Source organism: Macaca fascicularis, chromosome 1, assembly GCF_037993035.2.
Source record: "Macaca fascicularis isolate 582-1 chromosome 1, T2T-MFA8v1.1".
NCBI lineage: Eukaryota > Metazoa > Chordata > Mammalia > Primates > Cercopithecidae > Macaca > Macaca fascicularis.
This window is the reverse complement of record NC_088375.1, coordinates 203201701-203227827: the sequence shown is the minus strand read 5'-3', so window position 1 is coordinate 203227827 and position 26127 is coordinate 203201701. Positions and strand designations below refer to the sequence as shown.

At 45.7% G+C, this 26127-nt stretch overlaps 1 protein-coding gene across 8 annotated transcripts in view; it reads right to left on the bottom strand.

The window, feature by feature from the left end:
• The window catches only part of SPOCD1 (SPOC domain containing 1), a 28103-nt gene extending 14201 nt beyond the window's left edge, over positions 1–13902 (bottom strand). For 6 of the 8 annotated variants that reach the window (XR_012423308.1, XR_012423310.1, XM_005544128.5 and 3 more), the window contains exons 1-2: positions 13841–13902; positions 11842–13254 (exon numbers count right to left, since the gene is read on the bottom strand). Coding sequence is in view for 6 of the 8 variants with exons in the window: in XM_005544128.5 (XP_005544185.3) it covers positions 11842–13215 (1374 nt within the window). In the remaining 2 variants the exon portion in view is untranslated. Of the gene's footprint in view, positions 1–11841; positions 13255–13840 lie in introns of those variants that run through there. The other 2 variants (XM_065525864.2, XM_074013907.1) reach the window with 1 other exon arrangement.
• Between the last annotated feature and the right edge of the window lie 12225 nt (positions 13903–26127).

Here is a 26127-nt window from a genome sequence, read left to right as displayed (position 1 = left end):
TACTTTTCAAGAATAAGAAAGAAATAAAGATATAGAAAAAAATCGAGAGCTGTTATTTTTCTTGATAATTTTGTTTTGCTCAATAAACAAAATGCTAAAAGATAAACCTGAGGCAGAAGGAAGGAAAAACAATCCCAGATAGAAAAGCTGAGACCAAAGGAAGAATTTTGAGCAAAGAAAATGATGAAGATGGGCGGGCGCGGTGGCTCACGCCTGTAATCCCAGCACTTTGGGAGGCCGAGGTGGGCGGATCACAAGGTCAGGAGATCGAGACCACAGTGAAACCCCGTCTCTACTAAAAATACAAAAAATTAGCCGGGTGCGGTGGCAGGCGCCTGTAGTCCCAGCTACTCAGGAGGCTGAGGCAGGAGAATGGCGTGAACCCGGGAGGCGGAGCTTGCAGTGGGCCGAGATCGCGCCACAGCCTGGGCGACAGCGCGAGACTCCGTCTCAAAAAAAAAAAAAAAAACAAAATGATGAAGATGTTGTTAAATCCAAACAAACACTGATTGTATGAAACTATAATAACAGTGTGTAATTTGGGGATTTAAAAAAAAAGAGCTGGGCGCCGTGGCTCACGCCTGTAATCCCAGCACTTTGGGAGGCCAAGGCGGGCGGATCATGAGGTCAGGAGATCGAGACCATCCTGGCTAACACAGTGAAACCGCGTCTCTACTAAAAATACAAAAAATAGCCGGGCGTGGTGGCGGGTGTCTGTAGTCCCAGCTTCAGGAGGCTGAGGCAGGAGAATGGCGTGAACCCAGGATGCGGAGCTTGCGGTGAGCCGAGATCGTGCCACTGCATTCCAGCCTGGGTGACAGAGCAAGACTCCGTCTCAAAAAAAAAAAAAAAAGAGATAGGACCAATTTACTGGATAACAACAACATACAAATTGGAAAGGTACACACTTGGAAGTAGAGCATTCCAAGATCCCTATATCATTTTGGAGGAAGATAAACATTGTAACTACCTTTATACTTTGATAAGTTAGCTATTTGTGCTCAAATTTCTTTCTTTTCTTTCTTTTCTTTTTCTTTCTTTTCCCTTCCTTCCTTCCTTCCTTCCTTCTTTCCTTCTTTCCTTCTTTCTTTCTTTCTCTTTTTTTTTGAGATGGAGTCTCGCTCTGTCGCCCAGCCTGGAATGCAGTGGCATGATCTCAGCTCACTGCAACCTCCACCTCCCGGGTTCAAGCGATTCTCCTGCCTAGGTCTTCCAAGTAGCTGGCACTACAGGCGCCCGCCACCACATCTGGCTTTTTTTTTTTTTTTTGTATTTTTATTAGAGACAGGGTTTCACTGTGTTAGCCAGGATGGTCTCAATCTCCTGACCTTGTGATCTGCCGGCCTCAGCCTCCCAAAGTGCTGGGATCACAGGTGTGAGCCACCAAGCCTGGCCTGTACTCAAATTTCTAAGAGAACCACCAAAAAAATATAAACTGAGGATAGGAAACATCTAAACTACTGAGGGATAAAAAGGAGTAAGAAAAAATAATCCAAAAGGAGGCAATGAAAGGGAGAAAGCGCCAAAATGCAAAACATACGCAAAGCACAAAATAGGCCGGGTGCGGTGGCTCATGCCTGTAATCCCAGCACCTTGGGAGGCTGAGGCGGGAGGATTGCTTGAGCTCAGGAATTCGCGACCAGCCTGGCCAACATAGCCAGACACTGGCCCTACTAAAAAAATTTTTTTTTCAAGAGCCAGGCACAGTGGCATGCACCTGTAGTCTCAGCTACTTGGGAGGCTGAGGTGGGAGAATTGTGAGCCCAGGAGATCAAAGCTGCAGTGAGCTATGATCACGCCACTACACTCTAGCCTGAGCAACAGCAACAGAGTGAGACTGTCTCAAAAAAAAGCACAAAATAAAATGGTAGGAGTAGATGTAAATAAATCAGTAACCATAACAAATGTAAATGAACTAATACTTCAGAAAAATACAAAAATTATCAGACCTTTAAGGAAAGAAAATACAATTATAAAATCTTCATGAGACCCATTTCTAAGACATAATGATGCAAAAAGGTTAAAATAACAAAATGGAATAATATATGGACAGGCAAATCACCAACCAAAATAAAGCTTTGTAGCTATATTAACAATCAGATAAAACAGACTTTAAGGCAAAAAATCATTAGAGGCAAAGACTTGACTACATAATGATATGTAGTTTTACCAGGAAGCTATAACAACTCTAAACTTATAAGCATCTAATAGCATAAGCTCAAAAACTATAAAGCAAAAAATGGTAGAACTATAAGCAAAAAGACAAATCCACCATGATAGCACAAAAATTTCATGTATCTCTCTAACTATTGATAAATAAAGCTAACAAAATAATCAGTAGGAATAAAAAATAATTAATGAAATCAACAAGCTTAATCTGTACATATTTATAAATATACACTGAATATTAATCCTAATAACTAGATAATACATATTCTTTTCCAGTATATGTAACATATATATATAAAAATTGAGCAAAGCCTGGGCCAAAAAGCAAATATTAACACATTTCAAAAGACTTTTTTAGCTTAGCACTGCCCAACAGAAACAGAAGCCACATGTATACTTTTAAATATTCTGGTAGCCACATTTTAAAAAGCAAAATTAATTTTGTATTTTATTTAATTCACTATGTCCAATATATTATCATTTCAACATGTAATTGATAGGAAAACTTTTTTTTTTTTTTTTTTGAGACGGAGTCTCACACTGTTGCCTAGGGTTGGAGTGCAGTGGTGTGATCTTGGCTCACTGCAATCGCCGCTCCCCAGGTTCAAGCAATTCTCCTGCCTCAGCCTCCTGAGCAGCTTGTATTACAGGTGCCCACCACCACACCTGGCTAATTTGTTTGTTTGTTTGTTTTCAGTAGATACAGGGTTTCACTATGTTGGCTAGGCTGCTCTCAAACTCTTAACCTTATTATCCGCCTGCCTCGGGCTCCGAAAGTGCTGGGATTACAGGCGTTGAGGCACCTCGTCCAGACATAAACAACTCTTAATGAAATGTTTGCATTTTTTTGTACTAAGTCTTTGAAATTCAGTGTATATTTTACACTTATAGTACATCTCAATTTGGTCTAACCAGATTTCAAGTGCTTAATAGATACAAGTGGCCAGCGGCTATCAGACTGGATAACTCAGATAAAGACCAACTTCTCAGACCACAATATTACTAAGTTAGAAGGCAATAAAGGCAAAAGCAACAAAAGATTAGTTTGGAAATTAAGAAATACACTTTTAGCCGGGCGTGGTGTCTCATGCCTATAATCCCAGCACTTTGGGAGGCCAGGTGGGCGGATCACCTAGGGTCAGGAGTTTGAGACCAGCCTGGCCAATATGGCGAAACTCCATCTCTACTAAAAATACAACAATTAGCCAGACGTGGTGGCAACTGTTATCTCACCTACTCGGGAGGCTGAGGCATGAGAACTGCTTGAAGCTGGGAGATGGAGGCTGCAGTAAGCCAAGATAGCACAACTGCACTCTAGCCTGGGGGATAGAGCTAGACTCTGTCTCCAAAAGAAAAAAAAAAAGAAAAGAAATAAACAAACTTTTAAAGAACACACAGGTCAAAGAAAAATTGTGATTAAAAATGATAAAATATTGAGATTGAATGATAATAAGACTGTATGTAAATTCTATGAATGCAGCAAAAGCGATAATTAAAAGGTTCCTTTACAGCTTTAAATGACTTATTACAAAGGAAAAAAGGCAGAAAACTAATGAACCAAGCATAATTTTTAAGACTTTATAAATAGTAGCATAAACTGAAAGGAAGGCGACATTGACAACATACAATGGAGAGGATGAACAAACCAAAAATCGGTTCTTTGAAAAAACTGACAATTCTCTGACAAGATTGATTAAGGAACAGAGAGGAGGTATAACTAGCTAATATTTGGAATGTATAATTACAAATGCACAGTCCTTAAAGAGGCTATTGTGAAATACTGTATGCCAACATGCCAATAAATTTAAAAACTCAGATGAAACAAATAGACATCTAGAAAAGTATAACTTACCAAAATTGATTCAAGAGAAAAACAACACTGGATAAACCTATAGCCACAAGATAAATTGAATTCATACAGAAGGAAACACCTTCCTTAAAGAGAACATCAGTCCATACTTTTTTTTAACCAGCCATTCTATCAAAATGTCCAAAGAACAAATAATTCCGATCTTAATTACATTATCCCAAAGAATAGGAAACAAAAAGATAATCCACAATTCATTCTATGAAGCTAGCAAAACCCTGATACCAAAATGCCAGAAGGGTAGTAGGAGAACAAATCATTTCAGGCCAGTTAATTCACCCACTGAAAACCCCAAACAAAACATGAAATTGAATTCACAAAATATGGAAAAGATATAGCATTACCAAATTGGGTTTGTTCCAGCAAGGCAAGAACTTAACATTCAAAAAAGCTTAATATTTAAAAAAACCCCCACTAACTCCTTAAATTAATGTTAATAAATTCGAGGATAAACATCATATTATTATCTCAGAAATGGAAAAAACATATTTGATTAAATGCACTGTGCAATAATAATAATTGTAAATATTGTAATTGTAAAAATTATAATAATAATTGTAAATAATTAGCAAACCAGGAAGAAAGGGAGTTTCCTTTACCTGATAAAGAGCATCTATATAAAAAACATAGCAAGTGTCATACTTAAGGTGAAATGATGACCACATTTCCTTTAAAATCCAGAACAAGTCATGGGTTCCTTGCTATCACCACTTCTATGCAACATTATACTAACAGTCTTAGCTAGCACAATAAGGAAAGAGAAGGGAAGAGAGATGTAAAGAATTGGAAAGGAAATAACAAAAACTGTCATTTGTCTACATACGATTGTCTACACAGAAAACAAACAAAATCTAAATAGATAAATTATATAGATTAATAAAAGCAAGATTTCTGGATGCAAAAACAATAAACAAAACTCAATTGTGTTTTTACATGGGAGAAAGTGTAGAAATGCAAAACATATGCAAAGCACAAAACAGACCGAGCCTAGTGGCTCATGCCTGTAATCCCAGCACTTTGAGAGGCCGAGGCGGGTGGATCACCTGAGGTCAGGAGTTCAAGACCAGCCTGACCAATATGGTGAAACCCCATCTCTACTAAAAATACACAAATTAGCCGGGTATGGTGGTGGGTGCCTGTAGTCTCAGCTACTTAGGAGGCTGAGACAGGAGAATTGCTTGAACCCAGGAGGTAGAGGTTGCAGTGAGCTGAGATCACACCACAGCACTCTAACCTGGGTGACAGAGCAAGACTTCGTCTCAAAAAAAAAACACATATATATATATATAAAATATATACACATATATATAAAATATATATCTATACACATATACACACACATATATATAAAATAGCATCAATAAATATAAAGTAGTACAAGGAGACATGTACCTTCTGATGGAAAGAACACACCACCAACCTATGAAGTAGTTTGGGCTAAAAACTGCATCCAATTCTAATCAAACCTCTACATTCAACCACCAGTTCACAGCTTAAAGCGAAGACAGAGGAACATGTTTAACTATACTACAGCGATGCAAAAATTACAGTGATGCAAAAATAAGAAATTAGGACAATCTAATTTCTTCACACACAAAAAAAAAAGACTGCAAGAAAAAACAAGATATGGAGGGAGAACCTATAGTTTAAAAGGCTTAAAAGAAACATCAACCAATCCCAAAGTGTGGACCTTATTACTATCCTGACTTTAAAAAGACAAGTTATAAAAATAAGTTGTTGGCCAGGTGCGGTGGCTCACGCCTGTAATCCCAACTCTCTGAGCAGCCAAGGTGGTCGGACTGCTTGAGCTCAGGAGTTTGAGACCAGCCTGGAAAACATGGCAAAATCCCATCTCTACAAAAAGTACAAAAATTGGCTGAGCGTGGTGGCACATGCCTGTGGTCCCAGCTACTCAGGAGCCTGAGACAGAAGGATCGCTTGAGCCCAGGAGGTGGAGGCTGCAGTAAGCTGAGATCATGCTACTACAGCCTGGGAAATAGAGCAAAACTCTGTCTCAAAAAAAATTAATTAATTAATTTTTTAAAAATTTGTCATCTTTATGAAACTATTGCAAATTTGGATATTAAGTGAATATTTGCTGATTTTCAGGCAAGATAACACATGGTGGCTAGGGTTAAGTGTGAGTACAAAAGGGTTCATTCCAGGGGGTAATTCCAGCACTTTGGGAGGCTGAGGCAGGTGGATCACCTGAGGTCAAGAGTTCAAAACCAGCCTGGCCAACATGGTGAAACCCCGTCTCTATTAAAAATACAAAAAAAATTTAGCCAAGCGTGGTGGCGGGTACCTCTAATCCCAGCTACTCAGGAGGCTAAGGTAGGAGAATCACTTGAACCCGGGAGGCAAAGGTTGCAGTTAGCTGAGGTCGCACCACTGCACTCCAGCCTGGTAAGGGAGCGAGACTCCATCTCAAAAAAAAAAAGAGAAAAATTTTAAATTAGCTGGACATGCATGGTGGCACTTACCTGTAGTCCCAGCTACTTGGGAGTCTGAGGCAGGAGGATTTCTGGAGCCCTAGGAGTTCAAAGCTGCAGTGAACTATGATCTTACCACTGCACTCCAGCCCGGGTGACAGAGCAAGACCCTGTCTCAACAATTAAAAAATGGCTGGGCGCGGTGGCTCACGCCTGTAATCCCAGCACTTTGGGAGACCAAGGCGGGCAGATCACGAAGTCAGGAGTTTGAGACCAGCCTGACCAACATGATGAAACCCCTTCTCTACTAAAAATACAAAAATTAGCCAGGCGTGGTGGCGGGCGCCTATAATCCCAGTTACTCAGGAGGCTGAGGCAGGAAAATCACTTGAACCTGGCAGGTGGAGGTTGCAGTGAGCTGAGATCATGCCACTGTACCCCAGCCTGGGCAACAGACGGAGACTCTGTCTCAAAAAAAAAAAAAAAAAAAAAAAAATCTCCTCCTACAAATCAATAAGGAAAAGTTAAACAACAAAAACTTTTTAAGGAAAAGACTTAACAAGAATAATCAAAATTCATGAAAAGATGCTCCTTAGTAAGAGGGCAGTGAAAATTGAAACAACGTTAAGACACTGCAGCATATCTCCATTTCAGCAAAAATCCCAAGTCTGATAACTATCAAGGGTTGGCGAAGATGAGAAGTCACTGGAACATTCATACACTGCTGATGGGGGTGTACACTGTTTCAACCACTTTAGAAAACATCTGGCACTGTTTAAGTTGAAGATGTGTGCACCCTATAACCTAGCAATTCCACCCCGGAAAATATTCCCTGGAGATACTCTTGCCCATATGTTCCAAAACCCATACAAAACTATAACTGCAGCACCAAATGTAGCAAAAAAAAAAAAAAAACAAAAAACAAAAAACAAATGCCCACACGGAGTCAACAAATAAATTGGGGCATATTCATGCAGTGGGGATACTTGGTGCCAACACTTAGGAACTGTGTGATCTTGGGAAAGTTACTTAATCTCTCTGTGCCTCAGTTTTCTCATCAGTAACAAGAGGATAATACCAGTATTTACCTCATGGTGTTGGGGCAAGGATCATTATCATTATTCGAGACTTTTAGAACAGTGCCTGGAACAGAACAAGCTCTCTCTGTAAATGCTGGTGTTGATAAAGTTCCTTGGTCCCTGCCCTGGAGAAAGGCCATCCTGACACTCGACCATCCTGCAGGCTCTCCATTTCCATTCAAGCAATGTTGCCCTTGCTGGTCTCTCCCACCTGGTTCCTGTCCCACCTGTAACCCCCACCTACCTCTCCGCTCCTGCAACACTCCAAGCTGCCTCCTGCAATGCAGCCCTGCAGAGCACTGACCTCTTCCTAGCAAGCCTCTCCTACTTTCTCACCTGCTGAACACCTACTTCCCTCGCCCAGACCCAGTTCAGACAGCCCCCTCCTCTGCCCTCCCCTCCCCTCTGGATATCCATGGTCCACTGGGCTTCAGTCTGTATTTCAATTCTCTGGTTAGTGGCTTTCTCCTCCCACTAGACTGTAAGATCCCTGGACGAGACCCCCTCCTTGTTCAACAAATTATAATAAAGCCCCATAAACACCCAAGTTATGCAGGACTGGAGTCAAATCCTGGCTCGGCCACTTACTCGTTATGTGCCCTGAGTGAGTCACTTAACTTCTCGGAATCCCAGTTTTCTTACTCAGTAAAATGGGGATATTAATGCTGACTTTTTTTTTTTCTTTTTTTTAAGACAGGGTCTCGCTCTGTTGCCCAGGCTGGAAGGCAGCAGCACCAGCACAGCTTACCACAGCCTTGACCTCCTGGAATCAGGTGATCCTCTCACCTCAGCCTCCCGGGTAGCTGGAACTACAAGCACACGCCACCGTGCCCAGCTAATTTTTATATTTTTTGTAGAGACAGGGTTTTGCCACATTGCCCAGGATGGTCTCCTGAGCTTAAGCAATCCATCCACCTTGGCCTCCCAAAGTGCTGGGATTACAGGTGTGAGCCACCATGCCCGGCCGACATTGACCTTTAATGGTTAATGTGAGGATTAAATGAGATGACATACATGAAGCTCTCAGTCTATAGTAAGCACACTAATGAAACGAGCTCCTCTTAGGCTGCTCATCTGTTGGGAAGACACGCTCCTCCTTTACTCATCTCCTGACACCTCACAGCTGCAGACAGCATACCTTGAACCAGGGACTCTGGGTCAGACCAGAGGAGCTGTGTGCCTCCCTGGTGATGACGGGCGGACTGCAAGCAGCACAGGGTCACTGACAGAGCTGCCCTCCCCACACCCACTGCTCTCTTACCCACGGAGCAGCTCTAAACCTCACTGGCCACTGTGGGACCCAGGATGGACAAGAGGATGGCAGTCCCCCTCCCATCTCTCCTCCAAGAGTCTCTGGTTCATGCCAGAAGAATATAACATGGCCAGCCTCTGATATCAGACTCCTGGCAGTTCTGGGGCCCAGTTCATTCTCCCCACTTCATAGAGGAGGCAACTCAGATTCAGAGAAGGGACATTTCTAAATGTCTAAAGTCTTCTTGCAGCCAGGCGCGGTGGCTCACGCCTGTAATTCCAGCACTTTGGGAGGCCGAGGCGGCGGATCACCTGAGGTCAGGAGTTCGAGACCAGCCTGGGCAACATAATGAAATCCTGTCCCTACTAAAAATACAAAAATTAGCCGGGCATGATGGCCCACATCTGTAGTCCCAGCTACTCGGAAGGTTGAGGCAGGAGAATCCCTTGAAACCAGGAGGCGAAGGTTGCAGTGAGTCAAGATTGTTCCACTGCACTCCAGCCTGGGTGACAGGGCGAGACTCCACCTTTAAAAAAAAAAAAAAGTAAATAAAAAAAAAATAGTAATAAAGTCTTCTTGCCACTGAGCTTAAGAAAAGTAAAAAAAAAAAAAAAAAAAAAAGTTAAACTCATCTAAATGTCTAAAGACAGGTCTAAAGTCACCCTGGAATAAGAGGCAGAGCTGGACCTTGAACCTCTCTGTCTGCCCCTGCTACAAGCCAGGCTATCTCCAGGGGAAGGTGCTAAGGCCCTAAATGGGGCTCCAGACCAGCCGGCACTGTGCCCCCCATTGCCCAGGCCCCACTCAGCCCTGTCTGCAACCACCCGCCCGTCCCTGTCACAGCCCAGACTCAATTCTTCTCCCTCAGCTGGTACTGGTTGTCATGGCAACGAGTTGTTTGGAAAGCTGTAGGATGATGGGCTGTGCCGCAGAGTCAAGGATGGAGCCTGGAGGAGCCAGCAGTCGTGGGCTGCTTCCAGTCAAGCCAGGCAGGAAGCTGGCTCCACCACCGCACTCAAACCAGCCCCCTCAAAGGCTGCAGACCCAGGAATCCCAATTCTGGGCATCTGGTCCAAATAAATCATGTGAAGAAGGGAGAAGCCAGATGCACAAGGATGGTCACCTCTGCATTACTTACAGCAGGACGAAATTGCTTATGTCGCTAACAGGTAACCCATTTGGGTATTTTTCTTGCACCAAGCACTGTGTTAAATGTCAAACATGTGTCATCTCATTTCATCCTCACCACCTCCCTAGGAGGTAAGTACTGTTCATACCCACATTTTGCAGATGAGAGAATTATACTTGAAAAGGTGAAGCCACTCACCTCGGTTGTTCAGACAGCGGCAAAGTCAGGACTGAATGTTAGCCTATTGGCCTCCAGGCTCATGCTCCTAACTAGACTACAGTGGTTAGAAATGAGAAGAGGAAGTCCCAGCCCTCATCCTGACAGCACCTGTGGCTGTGACAAATACATCCATAGACACTTATGACGCAGGGCTCAGGAAAAGATCAAATTCGGCAGAACAAGGTGAACCCACTGGGAAAGATCTTCAAATACTACAGAACTTACAAAACCAAGCAAAGTCCTGGAACAATAAGGCATAACAGGAACCTATTTATAGATAAAAAGACTTGATGCATAGTGGAAAACAGCTCACTGGTTCTATTTTACTAATTGGCTGTTTGGCCTTGAGTACTCATGTCACCTCTCAGAGTCTCAGTGTTCAGATCAGTAAAATGGGTATATGTCAATAGTGTCTACCTCATAGGATTGTTACAAAGATTGCAGATATATAAAGGGCTTAGCACAATATCCAGCACATGCTAAGCCAGATGCTGTTATAACTGTGCCAATAACACAGAAGATACACAGAGAAGGCAGTGCAGTGAGATCTCAAGACAGACCGCCTGGGCTTGTACCCTTGCTCCCATTCACCAGCTGGGTCTGTTACCTCACCTCCGTGGACGTCATGTGAAGATTAAATCAAAAACACCTAGCACATCATGCACATTCAATAAACGTGATGAAAATTCAACTATGTGAGAAATACGCACCAAAAACAAGTAGAGTCTTATTCTGCCTTTGGTGTATAAATGTTAGCTATGATTATTAATAAAATGATGATGACGATAAGGAAAAGAACAAAGGAAAGGGAAGTGGTGATATAGGGAACATAGCTGGGCACTGACTCCCTAGCTGTGTGAGCCTGGAGAATATTGTTAACCCTCCGAGCCTCAGTTTCCCCATCTGGTTATATGGGGCTAACGCCTATCTTACAGGGTAACTGTGAACACTAAAAGAAAAGCAAATTTAACACGAATTAAGCAATTTACCTTGTGCCTTGTGCTGTGCTAGGCACCTTTGTTTCTTTAAGACAGAGTCCTGCTCTGTTGCCAGGCTGGAGTACAGTGGCATGATCTCAGCTCACTGCAACCTCTGCTTCCCAGGTTCAAGCGATTCTCCTGCCTCAGCCTCCAGAGTAGCTGGAACAGGCACGCGCCACCATGCCCAGCTAATTTTTGTATTTTTAGTGGAGACAGGGTTTCACCATGTTGGCCAGGATGGTCTCGATCTCTTGACCTCATGATCTGCCTGCCTCCGCCTCCCAAAGTGCTGGGATTACAGACGTGAGCCACTGCACTAGGCCTAGGTACATTATTTTATACCATAATCTCATTAATCCTTGAAACAAACCCATGAAGCTGAAATTAGTATCATTTTTTTACAAAGAGGAAACCTAGAGAGGTTAAAAAAACATCCCACAGTCACTCAGCTAGGAAGTGGGCAGAGGCAAGATTCCAATCCAGGACTCACTGACTCCAAAAGATAATGACCCCTCACAAGGATTCAGTGAATGTAGTTTACTTTCTCTTTCTCAGCTTGTGGGCCTCATTTTACCCAGTTTGGTTAATAGGGATGAGAGAGAGAAGGTTCACAAAGAGCCCATCTCGCTTAGCTTTATTAAATTCTACCACCAAGCATGGTATTGAGAAACATGGCCAGGCCCTTCCTATCCCAAACTCTCAGACTCAGCTCACCAGTCTGGGGCAGCCTCCTAGGCTGGGTTCCTCTGGCCTGTCCTGGTGGGAGTTGTCTGAGCTTCTGTCTGTGCCCTGGTCTTGGGCACAGGGCACTGGACTTTTCTTCAGGTTCTTAGTGCCCTTGGATCTTCTCTGCTCCATGAGTGGGCCTGAGCAGGCCCTGCTGGCTTCAGGGTCCAGGGAGGAGCTGAGGCCGCCCAAGTGCTCCCAGGAGCTGGCACAGGTGTCAGCGAGTCTTTGCTCCAGCCTTCCTCTGGATGCTGGCTGAGCCTTGGCCTCCAGCTCCTCCTGGTCCTGTGCTGGAGGCCGGCCTTCATCGCTGCCAGCCCGCATGACACACAGAGCTTCTTGCTGCTCTGCAGAGGCCTGTGCTGACGCCCCCAGGCACAGCGCTGCGCTCTGTGGAGGAGCCTGTGCAGCTGAACTGAGGGACTCCCCTCTACTGAGCACTGGGAACCAGACACGGCCACAGGGGCTGCCTGGCTGGGCCCCACCCCCTGTAGCGAGCAAATATCCAAATTTCTCAGTCTCTGAGGCACATCCTGCCCCACTTCCACCTGGCTCTCCAGGCCCAGACCCAGTGTCTTTTGGAGAAGGAGGTCTGCAGGGGCCTCCCAAGGACTCCAGGTCAGCACTTTGGGGAAGGTCTCCCACAGAGAGGAGGTTGTCCCCACGAGGGCTCTGATCAAGCCACAGGAAACCACCAGCCCCTTCCCCGCACTCTGAACTAGTCCCTTGCTTCCTCCATTTCTTTCTTACCCTCACAGGGACTGGGCCTGGTGAGGATGTCAGGGGCCTTCCAGGGGGCTCTTCTTTGCTGAGTGTGGGGCTTCTTCTGTCACACCCTGGAGAACTCATTCCACCGTCTCTGGCCTCCCTAGGCCTGGGGCAGCTCACCTCCTCCAGCCCTGCAAGCCTCTCCCTGCAGACCAGAGCTCTCTCTGGGAAACCAGCAGACCTGCTACAAAGTTTCCTGGGGCAACTGTCATCTAAGATGTCACACAGAGAAACCTGGAGCCTCTTGGAGGTCAGAGCTCTCCCCTGAGCAGGCACCGAGGGCGGCTGCAAGTGGAGCTCAGGACCTGGCATCGAGCCCGGGCTCTGTCCCACAGCTAGCAGCTCCATGAGCCCTGGGCAGACCCCAGCCGCACCCGCAGCCTGCGAGCTGGCACCTCGACAGGCCTCCTTCCTGGGGATCTTCCTTCTGCTGCCAGCCCTGACTCGGGGCCCAGAGCTTGCTCCTGGCCCATGTGGTGCCAGGCCTGGCGTGGAGCTGGCTCCTTCCATGTTCTCTAAAAGCTCACAGTTGTGTTGGAGACTCAACACGGGGTCTCCTGTGCCGGGGCCTTCTACGTCCCCCGCCTGGGACATGTCTGTCCACCTACCTGGGCCAAAAGCACAACAAGGGCCCTGTGTGGAGACAGAAAGAGGGGACTTTGTTACGTAGAGTCCGACTTGTCAGCCCGTTCAGTGGGAGCTGGGAGAAGCCCCTCTTCCAGCCAGCGCTCCCAGACCCTTCCACTCCTGAGGCCTAGGGGTGAGCACTCCAGGCAGGGGAGCACCCAGCAGGAGCTGGTGTCCTGAGTGAGGGTGGAGAGGCCTGCCTCCAAACAGGGCCGAGCTACAGTGGCCTCCAGGGTCTTCTTGTCTCTGAAAGTTCACAAATTCGCTCAAACGGGACCGACTAAGATACCATTTATTTATGACTTATGTGCTTATTTCATTGCATACTGGCAGCCACAGGTGAGGACAGAGATTCTGAGACGTTAAGACGCTCACCCAAGGGCGCACAGGAAGTGGAAAGGCCAGGAGTCTCTCTCCCAGTTCTCACACTCCGCAAGGAGCAGATACTGAACGGGGTTCGTGCCCAGAACCCTTCCCGTCTCTCTCCCATCGGTCCCGTTCTGAAAGGCGCCCCACCCAGGTTCCCAAGCCTTACTGGGACAGTCCCCCAGCATCCAGGAAACCCGGGCCCCATCGGTCCCGTTGCTCTCACCTGGGCTTCCCCGGGTTTTCCCTCCTGAGGTTCCACCCACTAGCTGAAAAGGAGCTGGGATCACGTGACGCGGGGGAGGAAGGCCCTCGCTGAGGGATAGGGGCGGAGTGCCTGATGGTGCGCAAAGGGCGGCTCCCCAGGCGTGCTGGCGTTCCTACCCCGGCAGAGGGCGCCCTCTTCCTCCTGAGGGCTTCCCGGAGGAGGTGCCAATGCTTGTGGCTCCCAAGCAGAGGTAAGTGGGTGCAAGTGGCAGCGAGGAGCTTTGGCTGCCTGCCTGAGAGTTTAACTTGATCCTACCGCAATAGTCCCTGAGCCAGTGGGGTAATGTCAGACTTATCTAGATTATTTGCCTAATTTTATTTTGTTTTATTTTTAAACTTTTATTTTAGGGTCAGAGGTCCATATGCAGGTTTTTAATATAGGTGAATTTGTGTCACGGGGATTGTTGTACAGATTATTTCATCACCCAGTTGTTAAGCCTAGTACCTAATGTTTATGTTTATTTTTTCTTATCCTCTACTTCCTCCCACCCTCCACCCTCAAGTAGGCTCCGTGGTCTGTTTTTTCTCTCTTTCTGTCCACGTGTTCTCATCATTTAGCTCCCACTTATAAGTGAGAACATGCAATATTTGGTTTTTCCATTCCTACATTAGTTTGCTAAGGATAATGGCCTCCAGCTCCATCCATGTTCCTGCAAAGGACATGAGCTTGTTCTTCTTTATGGCTGCATAGTATTCCATTGTGTATATGTACCACATTTTATTTAGCCAATCTGCCATTGATGGGCATTTAGGTTGATTCCATGTCTTTGCTATTGTGAATAGTGCTTGCCTAATTTTAAAAAAATTATCTCAGATATAATTAATGTAGATGGAAATGCAGATTCAAGCCCAGTAGAAGGTTAGAAATAAAAAGTTTAAAGCTATCTATCATTTGCCAATCCCCCAACTCCTGGAAACAACTATGGTTTTTTTGTTTGTTTTTAACCATGTTTGTTGTCATGTTAGTATTTTTAATTTCATAACTGTGAATAATATACTCATACCTCTATTACTTGATTTATTAGTTAACTATGTCTGTTGTATCTATCTGTTGACTTCCTGCTGTGGTGATTTTATTAACCACCCTTTCCCCCTTTCTCTTCCGTTTTTCATATATATATATATATATATATCTTTTTTCTTTTCTTTTTTTTTTTTTTTTTGAGACAGAGTCTCTCTCTGTCACCCAGGCTGGAGTGCAGTGGCATGATCTCAGCTCACTGCAACCTCTGCCTCCCAGGGTCAAATGATTCTCCTACCTCAGCCTCCTGAGTAGCTGGGATTATGGGCATGCACCACCATGCCCTGCTAATTTTTGTATTTTTAGTAGAGATGGGGTTTCACCATGCTGGCCAGGCTAGTCTTGAACTCCTGACCTTGTGATCCACCCACCTCAGCCTCCCAAAGTGCTGGGATTACAGGCATTAGCCACCATGCCTGGCCTTCTTTTTTATATTTATATTTTAAGTTTTACTATTGGTTTCTATTATCACTTTGAATAATAGTCTTAAATGTCTGTTTCTTCTGTATATTGTATCTCTTGACTCTTCTCCGTGTGAAATGGATAATTTCCCTTGATGTCCCCTCCCTGCTTCTGCCTTCATCCATGAACTAAGCTTTTACTTTTGTGTCACTGAGGTTTATAGCATTTACGTTCCATTCGGTAAAGATAATTCAGTTTACCGTTGTTTACCTGTAGATTGATTCTCAACATTGAAAACTAAATGACATTTATAATGTTATGATTATGTAAATACTTTTACTGCAGAAACGGGTGTTTGGCTTTTTTTGAGATAGGCTCTGGCTCTGTCACTCAGGCTGGGTTGTGGTAGTATAATCATAGCTCACTGCAACCTCGAACTCCCGGGCTCAAGTGATATTCCCATCTCAGCCTCCTGAGTAGCTGGTACTACAGGCATGCACCACCATGCCCAGCTAATTTTTTTTTTAATTTTTGGTAGAGACGATGTCTCACTTTGTAGCCCAGACTGGTCTCGAACTCCTGAGTTCAAGCGATCCTCCCATCTTGGCCTGGGATTACAGGCGTGAGCCACCACACCCAGCCAGAACCAGAGATTTGATAAATCTGATTGCAAGGGAGATGGAATTCCCTGGCACTAAACCTGTGCCATGTGAGACTGTGAGAACCTTTCAGGCCAATGGAATACTAAACCACAGTTAGACTAAATAAATTAGATCTATATATCAACATGAATGTATCTCAATGACATCATGTGGAATTTTAAAAACAACATAATATGAATAACAAGGGAAATCGAGTCTGGAGTACACGGGAACTCCCTGTACTAATCTTCAGATTTTTCTGTAGATCTAAAACTATTCTAAAAAACAAGGTTTGTTACAAAAAACAAACCAAGCTATTGGATAATCCATATTGAACACTGTCATGATATGGCGTCGGAGCACAGATGAGGTAAGAGGAAAGACTGGATGTCACCGATGACCAAAATTACTGCTCTAAGGAAATAAGTTTTGTAAGTAAGAAGCCCTCCCTCTGAGGAATGTCTTGGTCATGATGGCAGAGTTGACCGGGTTCCCTAAGACAAGTGAACTAAGCCATTCTGGTGCGTTTGGATAGTGGAAGTCTCCCACATTAGGCAGAGAAAGGGGGAGTGGAGATGTTGTCAGTACCACATGGTATAGAGATAAAGAACGGCTAACATGTAGTGCTGTTTTGAGCCAGGGACTGGTCTAAATGCTTTACCCATATTAATCCTGTATTTGCTTATATTAAGTTACCTATATTAATCCTTACACCAAGTCTGTGAGGTAAGAACTGTTATTATCCTTATTTGACAGATGAGGAAATAGGCAAAAAGAGATTACTAATTTGCTCAAGGTTAGCAAGTACTGGTTTTAGAAACCAGCCAGTCTCTGGCCAGTTTCTCTATATCCTGGTATTCTATTTTTTATACTTTTTTTTTTTTTTTTTTTTTTTTTGAGACAGTCTCACTCTATCACCCAGACTGGAGTGCAGTGGCATGATCTCGACTCACTGCAACCTCCACCTCCCGGGTGCAAGCCATTCTTCTACCTCAGCCTCCAGAGTAGCTGGGATTACAGGCACGTGCCACACCCAGCTAATTTTTGTGTTGTTGTTTTTTTTTTTTTTTTTTTTTGAGACGGAGTCTCGCTCTGTCGCCCAGGCTGGAGTGCAGTGGCCAGATCTCAGCTCACTACAAGCTCCGCCTCCCGGGTTTACGCCATTCTCCTGCCTCAGCCTCCCGAGTAGCTGGGACTACAGGCGCCCGCCACCTCGCCCGGCTGGTTTTTTGTACTTTTTTTAGTAGAGACGGGGTTTCACCAGGTTAGCCAGGATGGTCTCGATCTCCTGACCTCGTGATCCGCCCGTCTCGGCCTCCCAAAGTGCTGGGATTACAGGCTTGAGCCACCGCGCCCGGCCAATTTTTGTGTTTTAGGTAGAGATGAGGTTTCACTATGTTGGCCAGCCTGGCCTCAAACTCCTGACCTCAAGTAATCTGCCCGTCTCGGCCTCTCAAAGTATTGAGATTACAGGTGTAAGCCGCTGGGCCCGGCCCATCTCCTGGTATTCTAAAATGTCTCATTGTCATAAAAAAATAAAGTAAGGTTTTGCCCAGGTTTTGGCCTAATGCCATTTACCCCATCATTAGCTGTTTGCTCCATTGAGTCATGACAGCACCTCTGCGATATACCTGGTTCCCATGAATGAATGCAATTTATTTCTTGGCTTTCTTTTCTTTTTTAAATGGAGTTTTGCTCTCATTGCCCAGGCTAGCGTGCAGTGGTGGGATCTTGGTTCACTGCAACCTTTGCCTCCTGGGTTCAAATGATTCCCCTGCCTCAACTTCCCAAGTAGCTGGGATTACAGGTGTCCACCACCATGCCCAGCTAATTTTTGTATTATTAGTAGAGATGAGGTTTCACCATGTTGGCCAGGCTGGTCTCGAACTCCTGACCTCAGGTGATCCACCTGCCTCGGCCTTCCAAAATGCTGGGATTACGGGTGTGAACCACCACACCTGGCCTATTTATTGGCTTTCTTTTCTTTTCCATTAATCGATTTGTTTATTCTTGATCAATATTGTTTTAGTTCTATGGTTTTGTGATAAATATTGCTAACTGGGGAGCAAGCTCCACCCCCCCCAACTTGGTTTCTATTTTTTGTTATCGTCTTAGCTAACTATATACCTTTATTCTTCCATATGAGCTGTAGAATCATTTTGTCAAGATCCTTGCAGAATTCTGTTGGGATTTAAATTGGAATTTCATCAAATTTACAGATTAGGGATAAAATTGAGTAATACTAAGTCTTCTCATCCATAAATGTACCTTATTTCCATTCTTTCAGGCCTTCAATTCATTTTTGTGATTTTTCTTCATCAAAATATTATACATTTTAATTAAATTATTCTATTCTTTAATATTTTTATTGCATTTTCTTTTTTCTTTTTTTTGAGATAAGGTCTCACTCTGTGTACCGGCTGAAGTGCAGTAGTACGATCACCTGGGCTCAGATGGTTCTCCCACTTGAGCCTCCTGAGTAGCTGAGACTACAGGCGCCTACCACCATGCCTGACTAAATTTTTGGTTTTTTGTAGAAACGGCATCTTGCTATGTTGCTCAGGCTGGTCTTGAACTCCTAGGCTCAAGCAATCCTCCCACCTCAGCCTCCCAAAGTGCTGGGACTGCAGACATGAGCCACCATGCTGGGCACGGTGACTCACTCCTGTAATCCCAACACTTTAGGAGGCGCGGGCAACAGATCACTTAAGCTCAGGAATTGGAGCCAGTCTGGGCAACATGGTGAAGCCCTGTCTCTACAAAAACTGCAAAATTATCCAGGAGTGGTGGCATGTCCTATACTCCCTGTAGTCCCAGTTATCGGGAGGCTAAGGTGGGAGGATGGCTTGAGCCCAGGAGATTGAGGCTGCAGTGAGCTGAGATTGTGCCACCGCACTCCCGCCTAAGTGACAGAGTGAGACCCTGTTGCAAAAAAATAAATTAATTAAATAAAATAAAAATTAATGTCATAAAGATATTCGTAGTATTCTCATGATTCAAAAATCTCTATTGTATCGGTTACAGTCCCCTTTTAATTCCTAATACTATTTATTTGTGCTTGCTGTCTCTCTCTCTCAGTCATCCTAGGGTTTTTTGTTAAATCAGATTTTTGCCTTTTTATCTCTGTTTTTTTATGATGTTGTTATTATATTTTCTATTTCACTATCTTCTGGTTTTACCTTTCTTATTTACTTTCTTCTACTTCCTTTGGTTTACTCTTGTTCTTTCATTTTTTTTAAGAGACAGGGTCTTGCTCTGTTGTCCAGGCTGGAGTGCAATGGTGTGATCATAGCTCACTGCAGCCTTAAATGCCTACTAATTGGCCTCAAGCTAATTTTCTAAATTATTTTAAATTATTTTGGAGAGATAGAGTCTCACTATGTTGTCCAGGCTGGTCTCAAACTTGTGGCCCAAAGTAACCCACTCCCAACACTTTGGGAGGCCAAGGTGGAAGGATCACTTGCATCCAGGAGTTTGAGACAAGCTAGACAACATAGAGACCTTGTCTCTATAAAAAATACCAAAATTAGCCAGGCATGGTGGTGCATGCATGTAGTCCCAGCCTAGAGGCAGGGTGTCTAGGGAAACAGAGTATTAGTGCCTAACATTTCTATTTTGTGAAGATGAAGTCTCTCTATGCTGCCCGGGCTGGTCTTAAATTCCAGGGCCCAAGCAATCCTCCTGCCTCAGCCTCCCAAAGCACTGGGATTAGAAGCATAAGCCACCACACCTGGTGGCTACCTGTTATTATTAAAAATAAATGTAGTTTCAGGCCAGACATGGTGGCTCATGCTTGTAATCCCAGCACTTTGGGAAGCCAAGATAGGAGGATCACTTGAGGCCAGGAGTCCAAGACCAGCCTGCAACATAGTGAGACCCCCATCTCTAAATAAAAATAAATAAATCATACATAAATAAATGTTTCAGCCAGGCATGATGGTGAACGTGTGTAATCCCAGCTACTCTGGTGGCTGAGGTGGGAGGATCCCTTGAGCTCAGGAGTTTGAGACTAGCCTAGGCAACATAGCGAGACCCTCTCTCTATTGAAAAGAAAATGAAAATATACTTTTACTGCATTGTGATCAGTTAAAATTGTCTATATAATGTTGATTTTTTTTTTTTTTTTTTTTTTTTTTTTTTTTTGAGATAGAGTCTTGCTCTGTTACCCAGGCTGGAGTACAGTGGTGCGATCTCAGCTCACTGCAACCTCTGCCTCCTGGTTCAAGCAATTCTCCTGCCTCAGCCTCCCGAGTAGCTGGGATTACAGGCACCCGCCACTGCGCCCAGCTAATTTTTGTATTTTTAGTAGAGATGAGGGTTTCACCATTTTGGCCAGGATGGTCTCGAACCCCTGACCTCATGATCCACTAGTCTCAGCCTCCCAAAGTGCTGGGATTACAGGTGTGAGCCACCACGCCCAGCCAACCGTTTAAGCTTTTCTTACCTCAAGCTTTTTACTCATGTTTTTCAAATCCATAGTAATCTAATCTATCGTAACTTGAATCTATAGAAATCAGTGTTCAATGCAGAAAACAAAACTACCGTAGGTATTTTAAGCAGAATGAGGTTTAATACACTGGGTACTTCAAAAGTCATTGGGAGGTCAGGCGCAGTGGCTCACGTCTGTAATCCCAGCACTTTGGGAGGCCGAGGCAGATGGACTGCTTGAACTTAGAGGAGTTCAAGACCAGCCCCGGCAACATGGCAAAACCCTGTCTCTACAAAAAGTACAAAAATTAGCCAGATGTGGTGGCGCGTCCCTGTAGTCCTAGCTACTTACGAGGCTGATGTAGGAGGATGGCTTGAGCCCAGGAGGCAGAGGTTGTAGAGAGCCGAGATCGCACCACTGTACTCCAGCCTGGGCAACAGCGCCAGACCCTATCTTAAAAAAAAAAAAAAAAAAAGTCATTGGGAGGCTGTAGGAGTGGACCCGAGGCTGGGCCTAGAACACACGTTAGAACTGTATTTATAAATACACTGCTAGGGTAACAATACAAAGATCTAATAACAGGCACCGCCACTGCTGCTTCTACTGCCCACATGCACAACACTAGGGGCCAGACATCGATGCGGGCAAACTCGACAGCGCCACAGTTGTGCTTGGAAGCAGTAACAGCCCACGGAAAAGGACAGTGGTCTTGGCCTCTCATCTGCTTTTCAGATTTTGCACAATAGCACTAAGTGGTGGAAAATAATTCACATCTGACACACTCATTGTAAGGGAATCTGGGAAAGAGCTTTTGGCTTTCTGTCCTCTACAGGCAGGCATACTAGGATGTGGAGGATGGCTTGAGCCCCGGAGTTCAAGGCTTCCATGAGCTATGATAGCACCACTGCACTCCAACCTGGGTAACAATGAGGCCCTGTCTCTAAAAAAAACTTTTAAATAAAATTTTTTAAAAATCGGCTGGGCGCAGTGGCTCATGCCTATAATCCCAGCACTTTGGTAGGCCAAGGCGGGCAGATCACTTGAGGTCAGGAGTTCGAGGCCATCCTGGCTAACATGGCGAAACCCCATCTCTACTAAAAATACAAAAATTAGCTGGGCTTGGGGGCGGTTGCCTGTAATCCCAGCTACTCGGGAGGCTGAGGCAGGAGAATCGCTTAAACTTGGGAGGCAGAGGCTGCCGTGAACCGAGGTTGTACCACTGCACTCCAGCCTGGGCAACAGAGCGAGACTCCATCTCAAAAAAGAAAAAAAAAATATTTTTAATCTCACATAATTATTACGGACTTGTCAATTTTTTCCTTTACCTCTGTAAGTTCTTGCTTTATATGTATTTAAAAACACTTTTTTAGGAGCATGCAAATTCATAAATTTTTACATCTTTTTGGGAGATTATAACTTTCATCAGTGCCAAATGTACCTTTTATTCCTATTAATGTTGTTCTGCTTTAATTCAGTTTTCTGATATTAATATTGGTACACTGCTTCCTTGTAGTCAGTATTTAGCTGATACAGTTTTGTGGGTTTGTTTTTGTTTTTGTTTCAGAGACAAGGTCATGCTGTGTCACCCAGCTTAAGTGCAGTGACACGATTACAGCTCACTGCAGCCTCTAACTCTTGGGCCAGGCTGGAAGGCAGTGGTGCAATCTCAGCTCACTGCAACCTCCACCTCCTGGGTTCAAGCGATTCTCTTGCATCAGCCTCCCGACAAGCTGGGACTACAGGTGCCCGGCAACATGCCCAGCTAATTTTTGTATTTTTAGTAGAGATGGGGTTTTGCCATGTTGGCCAGGCTGGTCTCGAACTCCTGACCTCAAATGATCTGCCCGCCTCAGCCTCCCAAAGTGTTGGGATTATAGGTGTGAGCCACTGTGTCCAGCCTTTAAAATTCTTAAAGTAGTAATTTGGCAGTGGAGTTTTGTTTTCAGAGACAAATTAGAGGTGAGTGGAGGAGAGGTGATGCTGGCACCAGAGACAGCTGCCAGAGAGGATAAGAGAATGTCCCACTTTACAGACTCATGCCAAACTGTCTTCCCGAGCACTTGTGCCAATTTACACTCCCATCTGCAGCCTCTGAGCAACCCAGTGAACCCACATCCTCTCTGACACCTGGTACTGTCAGGCTGCTGCTGCTGCTGCTGCTTTTTTTTTTTTTTTTTTTTTTTGTAGTCTCGCTCTGTCGCCCAGGCTGGAGCGCAGTGGTGTGATCTCGGGTCACTGCAACCTCTGTCTCCCGGGTTCAAGCGATTCTCCTGCCTCAGCTTCCCAAGTAGCTGGGATTGCAGGTGCCCACCACCACGTGGGGCTAATTTTTATATTTTTAGTAGAGACAGGGTTTCACCATGTTGGCCAGGCTGGTCTCAAACTCCTGACCTCAGGTGATCCACTCTCCTTGGCCTCCCAAAGTGCTGGGATTACAGGTGTGAGCCACCACGCTGGCCTTTTATTTTATTTTTTGATATGGGGTCTTCTTCCAGCAGCACTTGCAGTTGCTCCATCTCAGGTCCTAGGGTCCTTCCACTGTGTTCTCCCAGCCAGAAATCTGGGTGTCAGCCTTGCCTCCCCAACTCAGCAGCCATCTAGGGTACGGACTCAGCCTCACTCTGCTTTTTCCAGGAGGTTCCTGGGCCTGGGGCGCCTTCGGGCAGCTCCAGGCAGCTCTCATCTGGCGGGACTCCCTTCCACCGTTGCGCAGGAGGCTGGGGGCTTCACTGGCTCCCTCTGGCTCCCAAACGGATCCACCATCATGGATCCAGCTGAGGGAAACTCTCAGTCTCGCCTTCCTGAGATGCACTGATATTTGGGAACTGGCTTCTCAAGCTGCTGGGGAAGGATGGGGAGGGCAAAATTTCATTTTCCATGGATGCCTTTGTGCACATCCCTCAACCTGGCTTCATGAGCTGTGGGAAGGAGGGAAGTGGGGGTGGATCTGGACCACACTGAGCAGCCGGGAGGTGAACTCTGGAGAGAGAGCAGTCTCTGCAAATCACGTTAAGCCGGGGCACTCCCTAACCTGCCCATCCTGTGCCTGCCTAGTCTCGGCCAGCAAGCAGCAGGCACCACTGCTTTGCACTGTGCATGCCAGGCCCTTTCAGGCCCTTCAGCAGAAGGCAGTGGGGCCACTCAGCCAGCAGTCACCACTGCTGTCCACAGCTCCACTGACCCAGCCCAACATGCCGTAGCTCACTTTGTCACCCCGCCTCCCAGGTTCTCTGATTTGCTAAAGGACATGTTCATGGTTGTCTATCTTATGAACTGGAAAACCGGAGCAGATCCTCAGGGCCCCAAGCAAGAGGCTCAGTGTTACAGAGCTTGCAACTCTGTGTCCTGAGGCTCAGTTCCTGCCTAGAGATGGACACCACTGCCCCCTAGGGCCACCAGCACCAGGACCCTCTGAAGCTGCCAGCTGCCCCTGCCCCTTGGGGCCTCCTCCCAAGGCCCTTGCTCTTCTTGCACCGAAGGTCATGCCTGCTGCCCCTGGACACTGCTAACTGTAGCTGCGGGTCACTGGCGAGTGTGATGGGCATTGTTTGTGCCTCCGACAGTGCTCTATGCAGACACCACTCAAACTGGTTGCACCTCTAAGTCCTGGGCTGCAGCCAAGGTGGCTGGATTTCCTGTGCCTCTGAGCTGCTAGCTGCTATAGACACAGTCAGATGCTCCAAGGCTCCTGATCCTTGTCCCGAGGGCACGTGAACAGACACAGCCAGGAGGAAACCGGAGCACTGGCTGCTGCGGGTGCATGTGTTTGTGCTCATGAAAAGTGGCCCTTTTCTGAGGCTGCCAGGTGCTGCTGGCAGCCTGACCCAGGCTGCTGAGGGACACACTTGGATCAACAAGCCTTATACTACAGATGGCGACCTGGGTCACCTGGTCCGGGTAGGGTTTGTCAAGTTTCTCCACTGAGGTGACTCTTCTCCCGTCCACGCTCCCTTCCATACTTACCCTTAGGAAGGAAGTCATTATGCACAGCCCACGCTTAAGCAGTGGGGGCTCATGTGCCACCTCCTTGAGGGTGGACTATCTACATAAATTATTTGGAATCTGCATGGGAGATCTGTCTCTTCTCATTCATTTATTTATATCATTTGTTCAATCACTTATTTATATCACTCTGGACTCACGGGTATTGATTTTATATTTTGGGTTGTAATCCATTGCTACTTTATTTGGTTTGTTGCTCAAACTGTTCCTGTTTTGGCTGTTGGGGGCTCTGTGTCTCTTTAACATTTTGTTGTGCCCCCAGTATTACGGGGTGGGATATATTTCCTACCTCCTTGAAGACTTTCTACTCCCCTGATGACACACATCAAATGCCGTTGAGACTCCAATTCATCCCTCCTTCACTCACCCCTGCCACTTGCTACTCTGGACCCTGAACCCTGGCTGGGCCTCTGGTCCTGGGGATCTCAGAGCTGCTGGACACACTGAACTTTGAACCTTGCCCTTCCCCCTGCCCAGCCACTGCCACGCACAAACAATGCCCTTTCCCCTGGTTGAGTCTGTCTGTCCTCCAGTTCCAGCCTCCAAAAAGCTTTATATCACTTTAGTGCCAAAGCTGCCAACTACAGTGTATATGAACAAATGTACTTAAAGGACAAAACAAAACAAAAAGGCCTGCCTCTCTATTGCCTTTCAAACCTACCTTATCTTCTCCACTCCCACACTTTAGATAAATGTCCATTTGCCTGCAACTGTTTTTATCACACACCCTCTCATTGGCCAGGGTAGTGTCATGTTCTCTGGAATCCCCCAGACTCTGATTCCAATCTAGTGACCCTAGGCAGTCAGTTGATCCCTCAAAGCCTCACTTTTAGGCATCTGTAAAAAAGGGGCAGTAATAGCCTCCAAATAGCTCACAGTGATTGATCACCATTATCGATATCAGGCAATAACTTCTGAAAAGTACCTAATATCCTCTATCTGCCAGGCCCTTCCTTCCTCCATCTGGGGACTCCAAGGTCTGGGTTTCAGTCTCCATGAAACCTTTCCCAACCAAGCGGCTGGAGTGAGTGGTTCCTTCCTGCCTGCCTGCAGCTCCCTAGTAATTCGAGCGATGATTTGCTGACTCTCTGCTCCATCCCACCCCACCTCCAAACAGGCTGCCCAATGGTCAGAGTCAGGCTGCATTAGAGCCAGGGGTTAGGAAGAAGGGGCATGGACTTGGACTTGGACATCACACTTGAGTGTGATCTGCATTGGGACTGTGGCTCTGCACCTCAGCTGCTTGGCCTCAGCAAGTCCCCTAACCTCTTTGAGCTTCCTTTTCCTTATTTATAAAATTGTGATGACAGTAGTTATTTTATAGGAATGCTGTGGACATTTAAGTAGATAATCCATGTCAAGCATTTCACATAACACCCAGCACACAGAAAGTGCTTAATAAATGGTCCCTTCCTCTCTTCTTAATATCAGGCAGGCTGCTCTGCCAGGCTCCGTTTATTGATGGATTCAAGGTTAAAAATAGAGCGGCAGCCTTGGGGAGTAGGTCCTTCAGAGCTGGGAATTGACACCTTTGGGGCTGTGAATAGGGAAGGAGCCTGCCTCTCCCTTCAGGGGCCTCTCAGAGAAACACAAATCTTGATGCCTCTGGCCTTTCTCTCATTGATTTCCAGGGCAGGCATGCAGAGGCCAGACTGCTCGGCTGGCAAGCTCAGAGCAGAAGCTCTGCGATCAAACGCGCTGTCTTCTCACCCTAGCCCTGCCATTCAGTTGGCTGTGTGACCTTGGGCAAG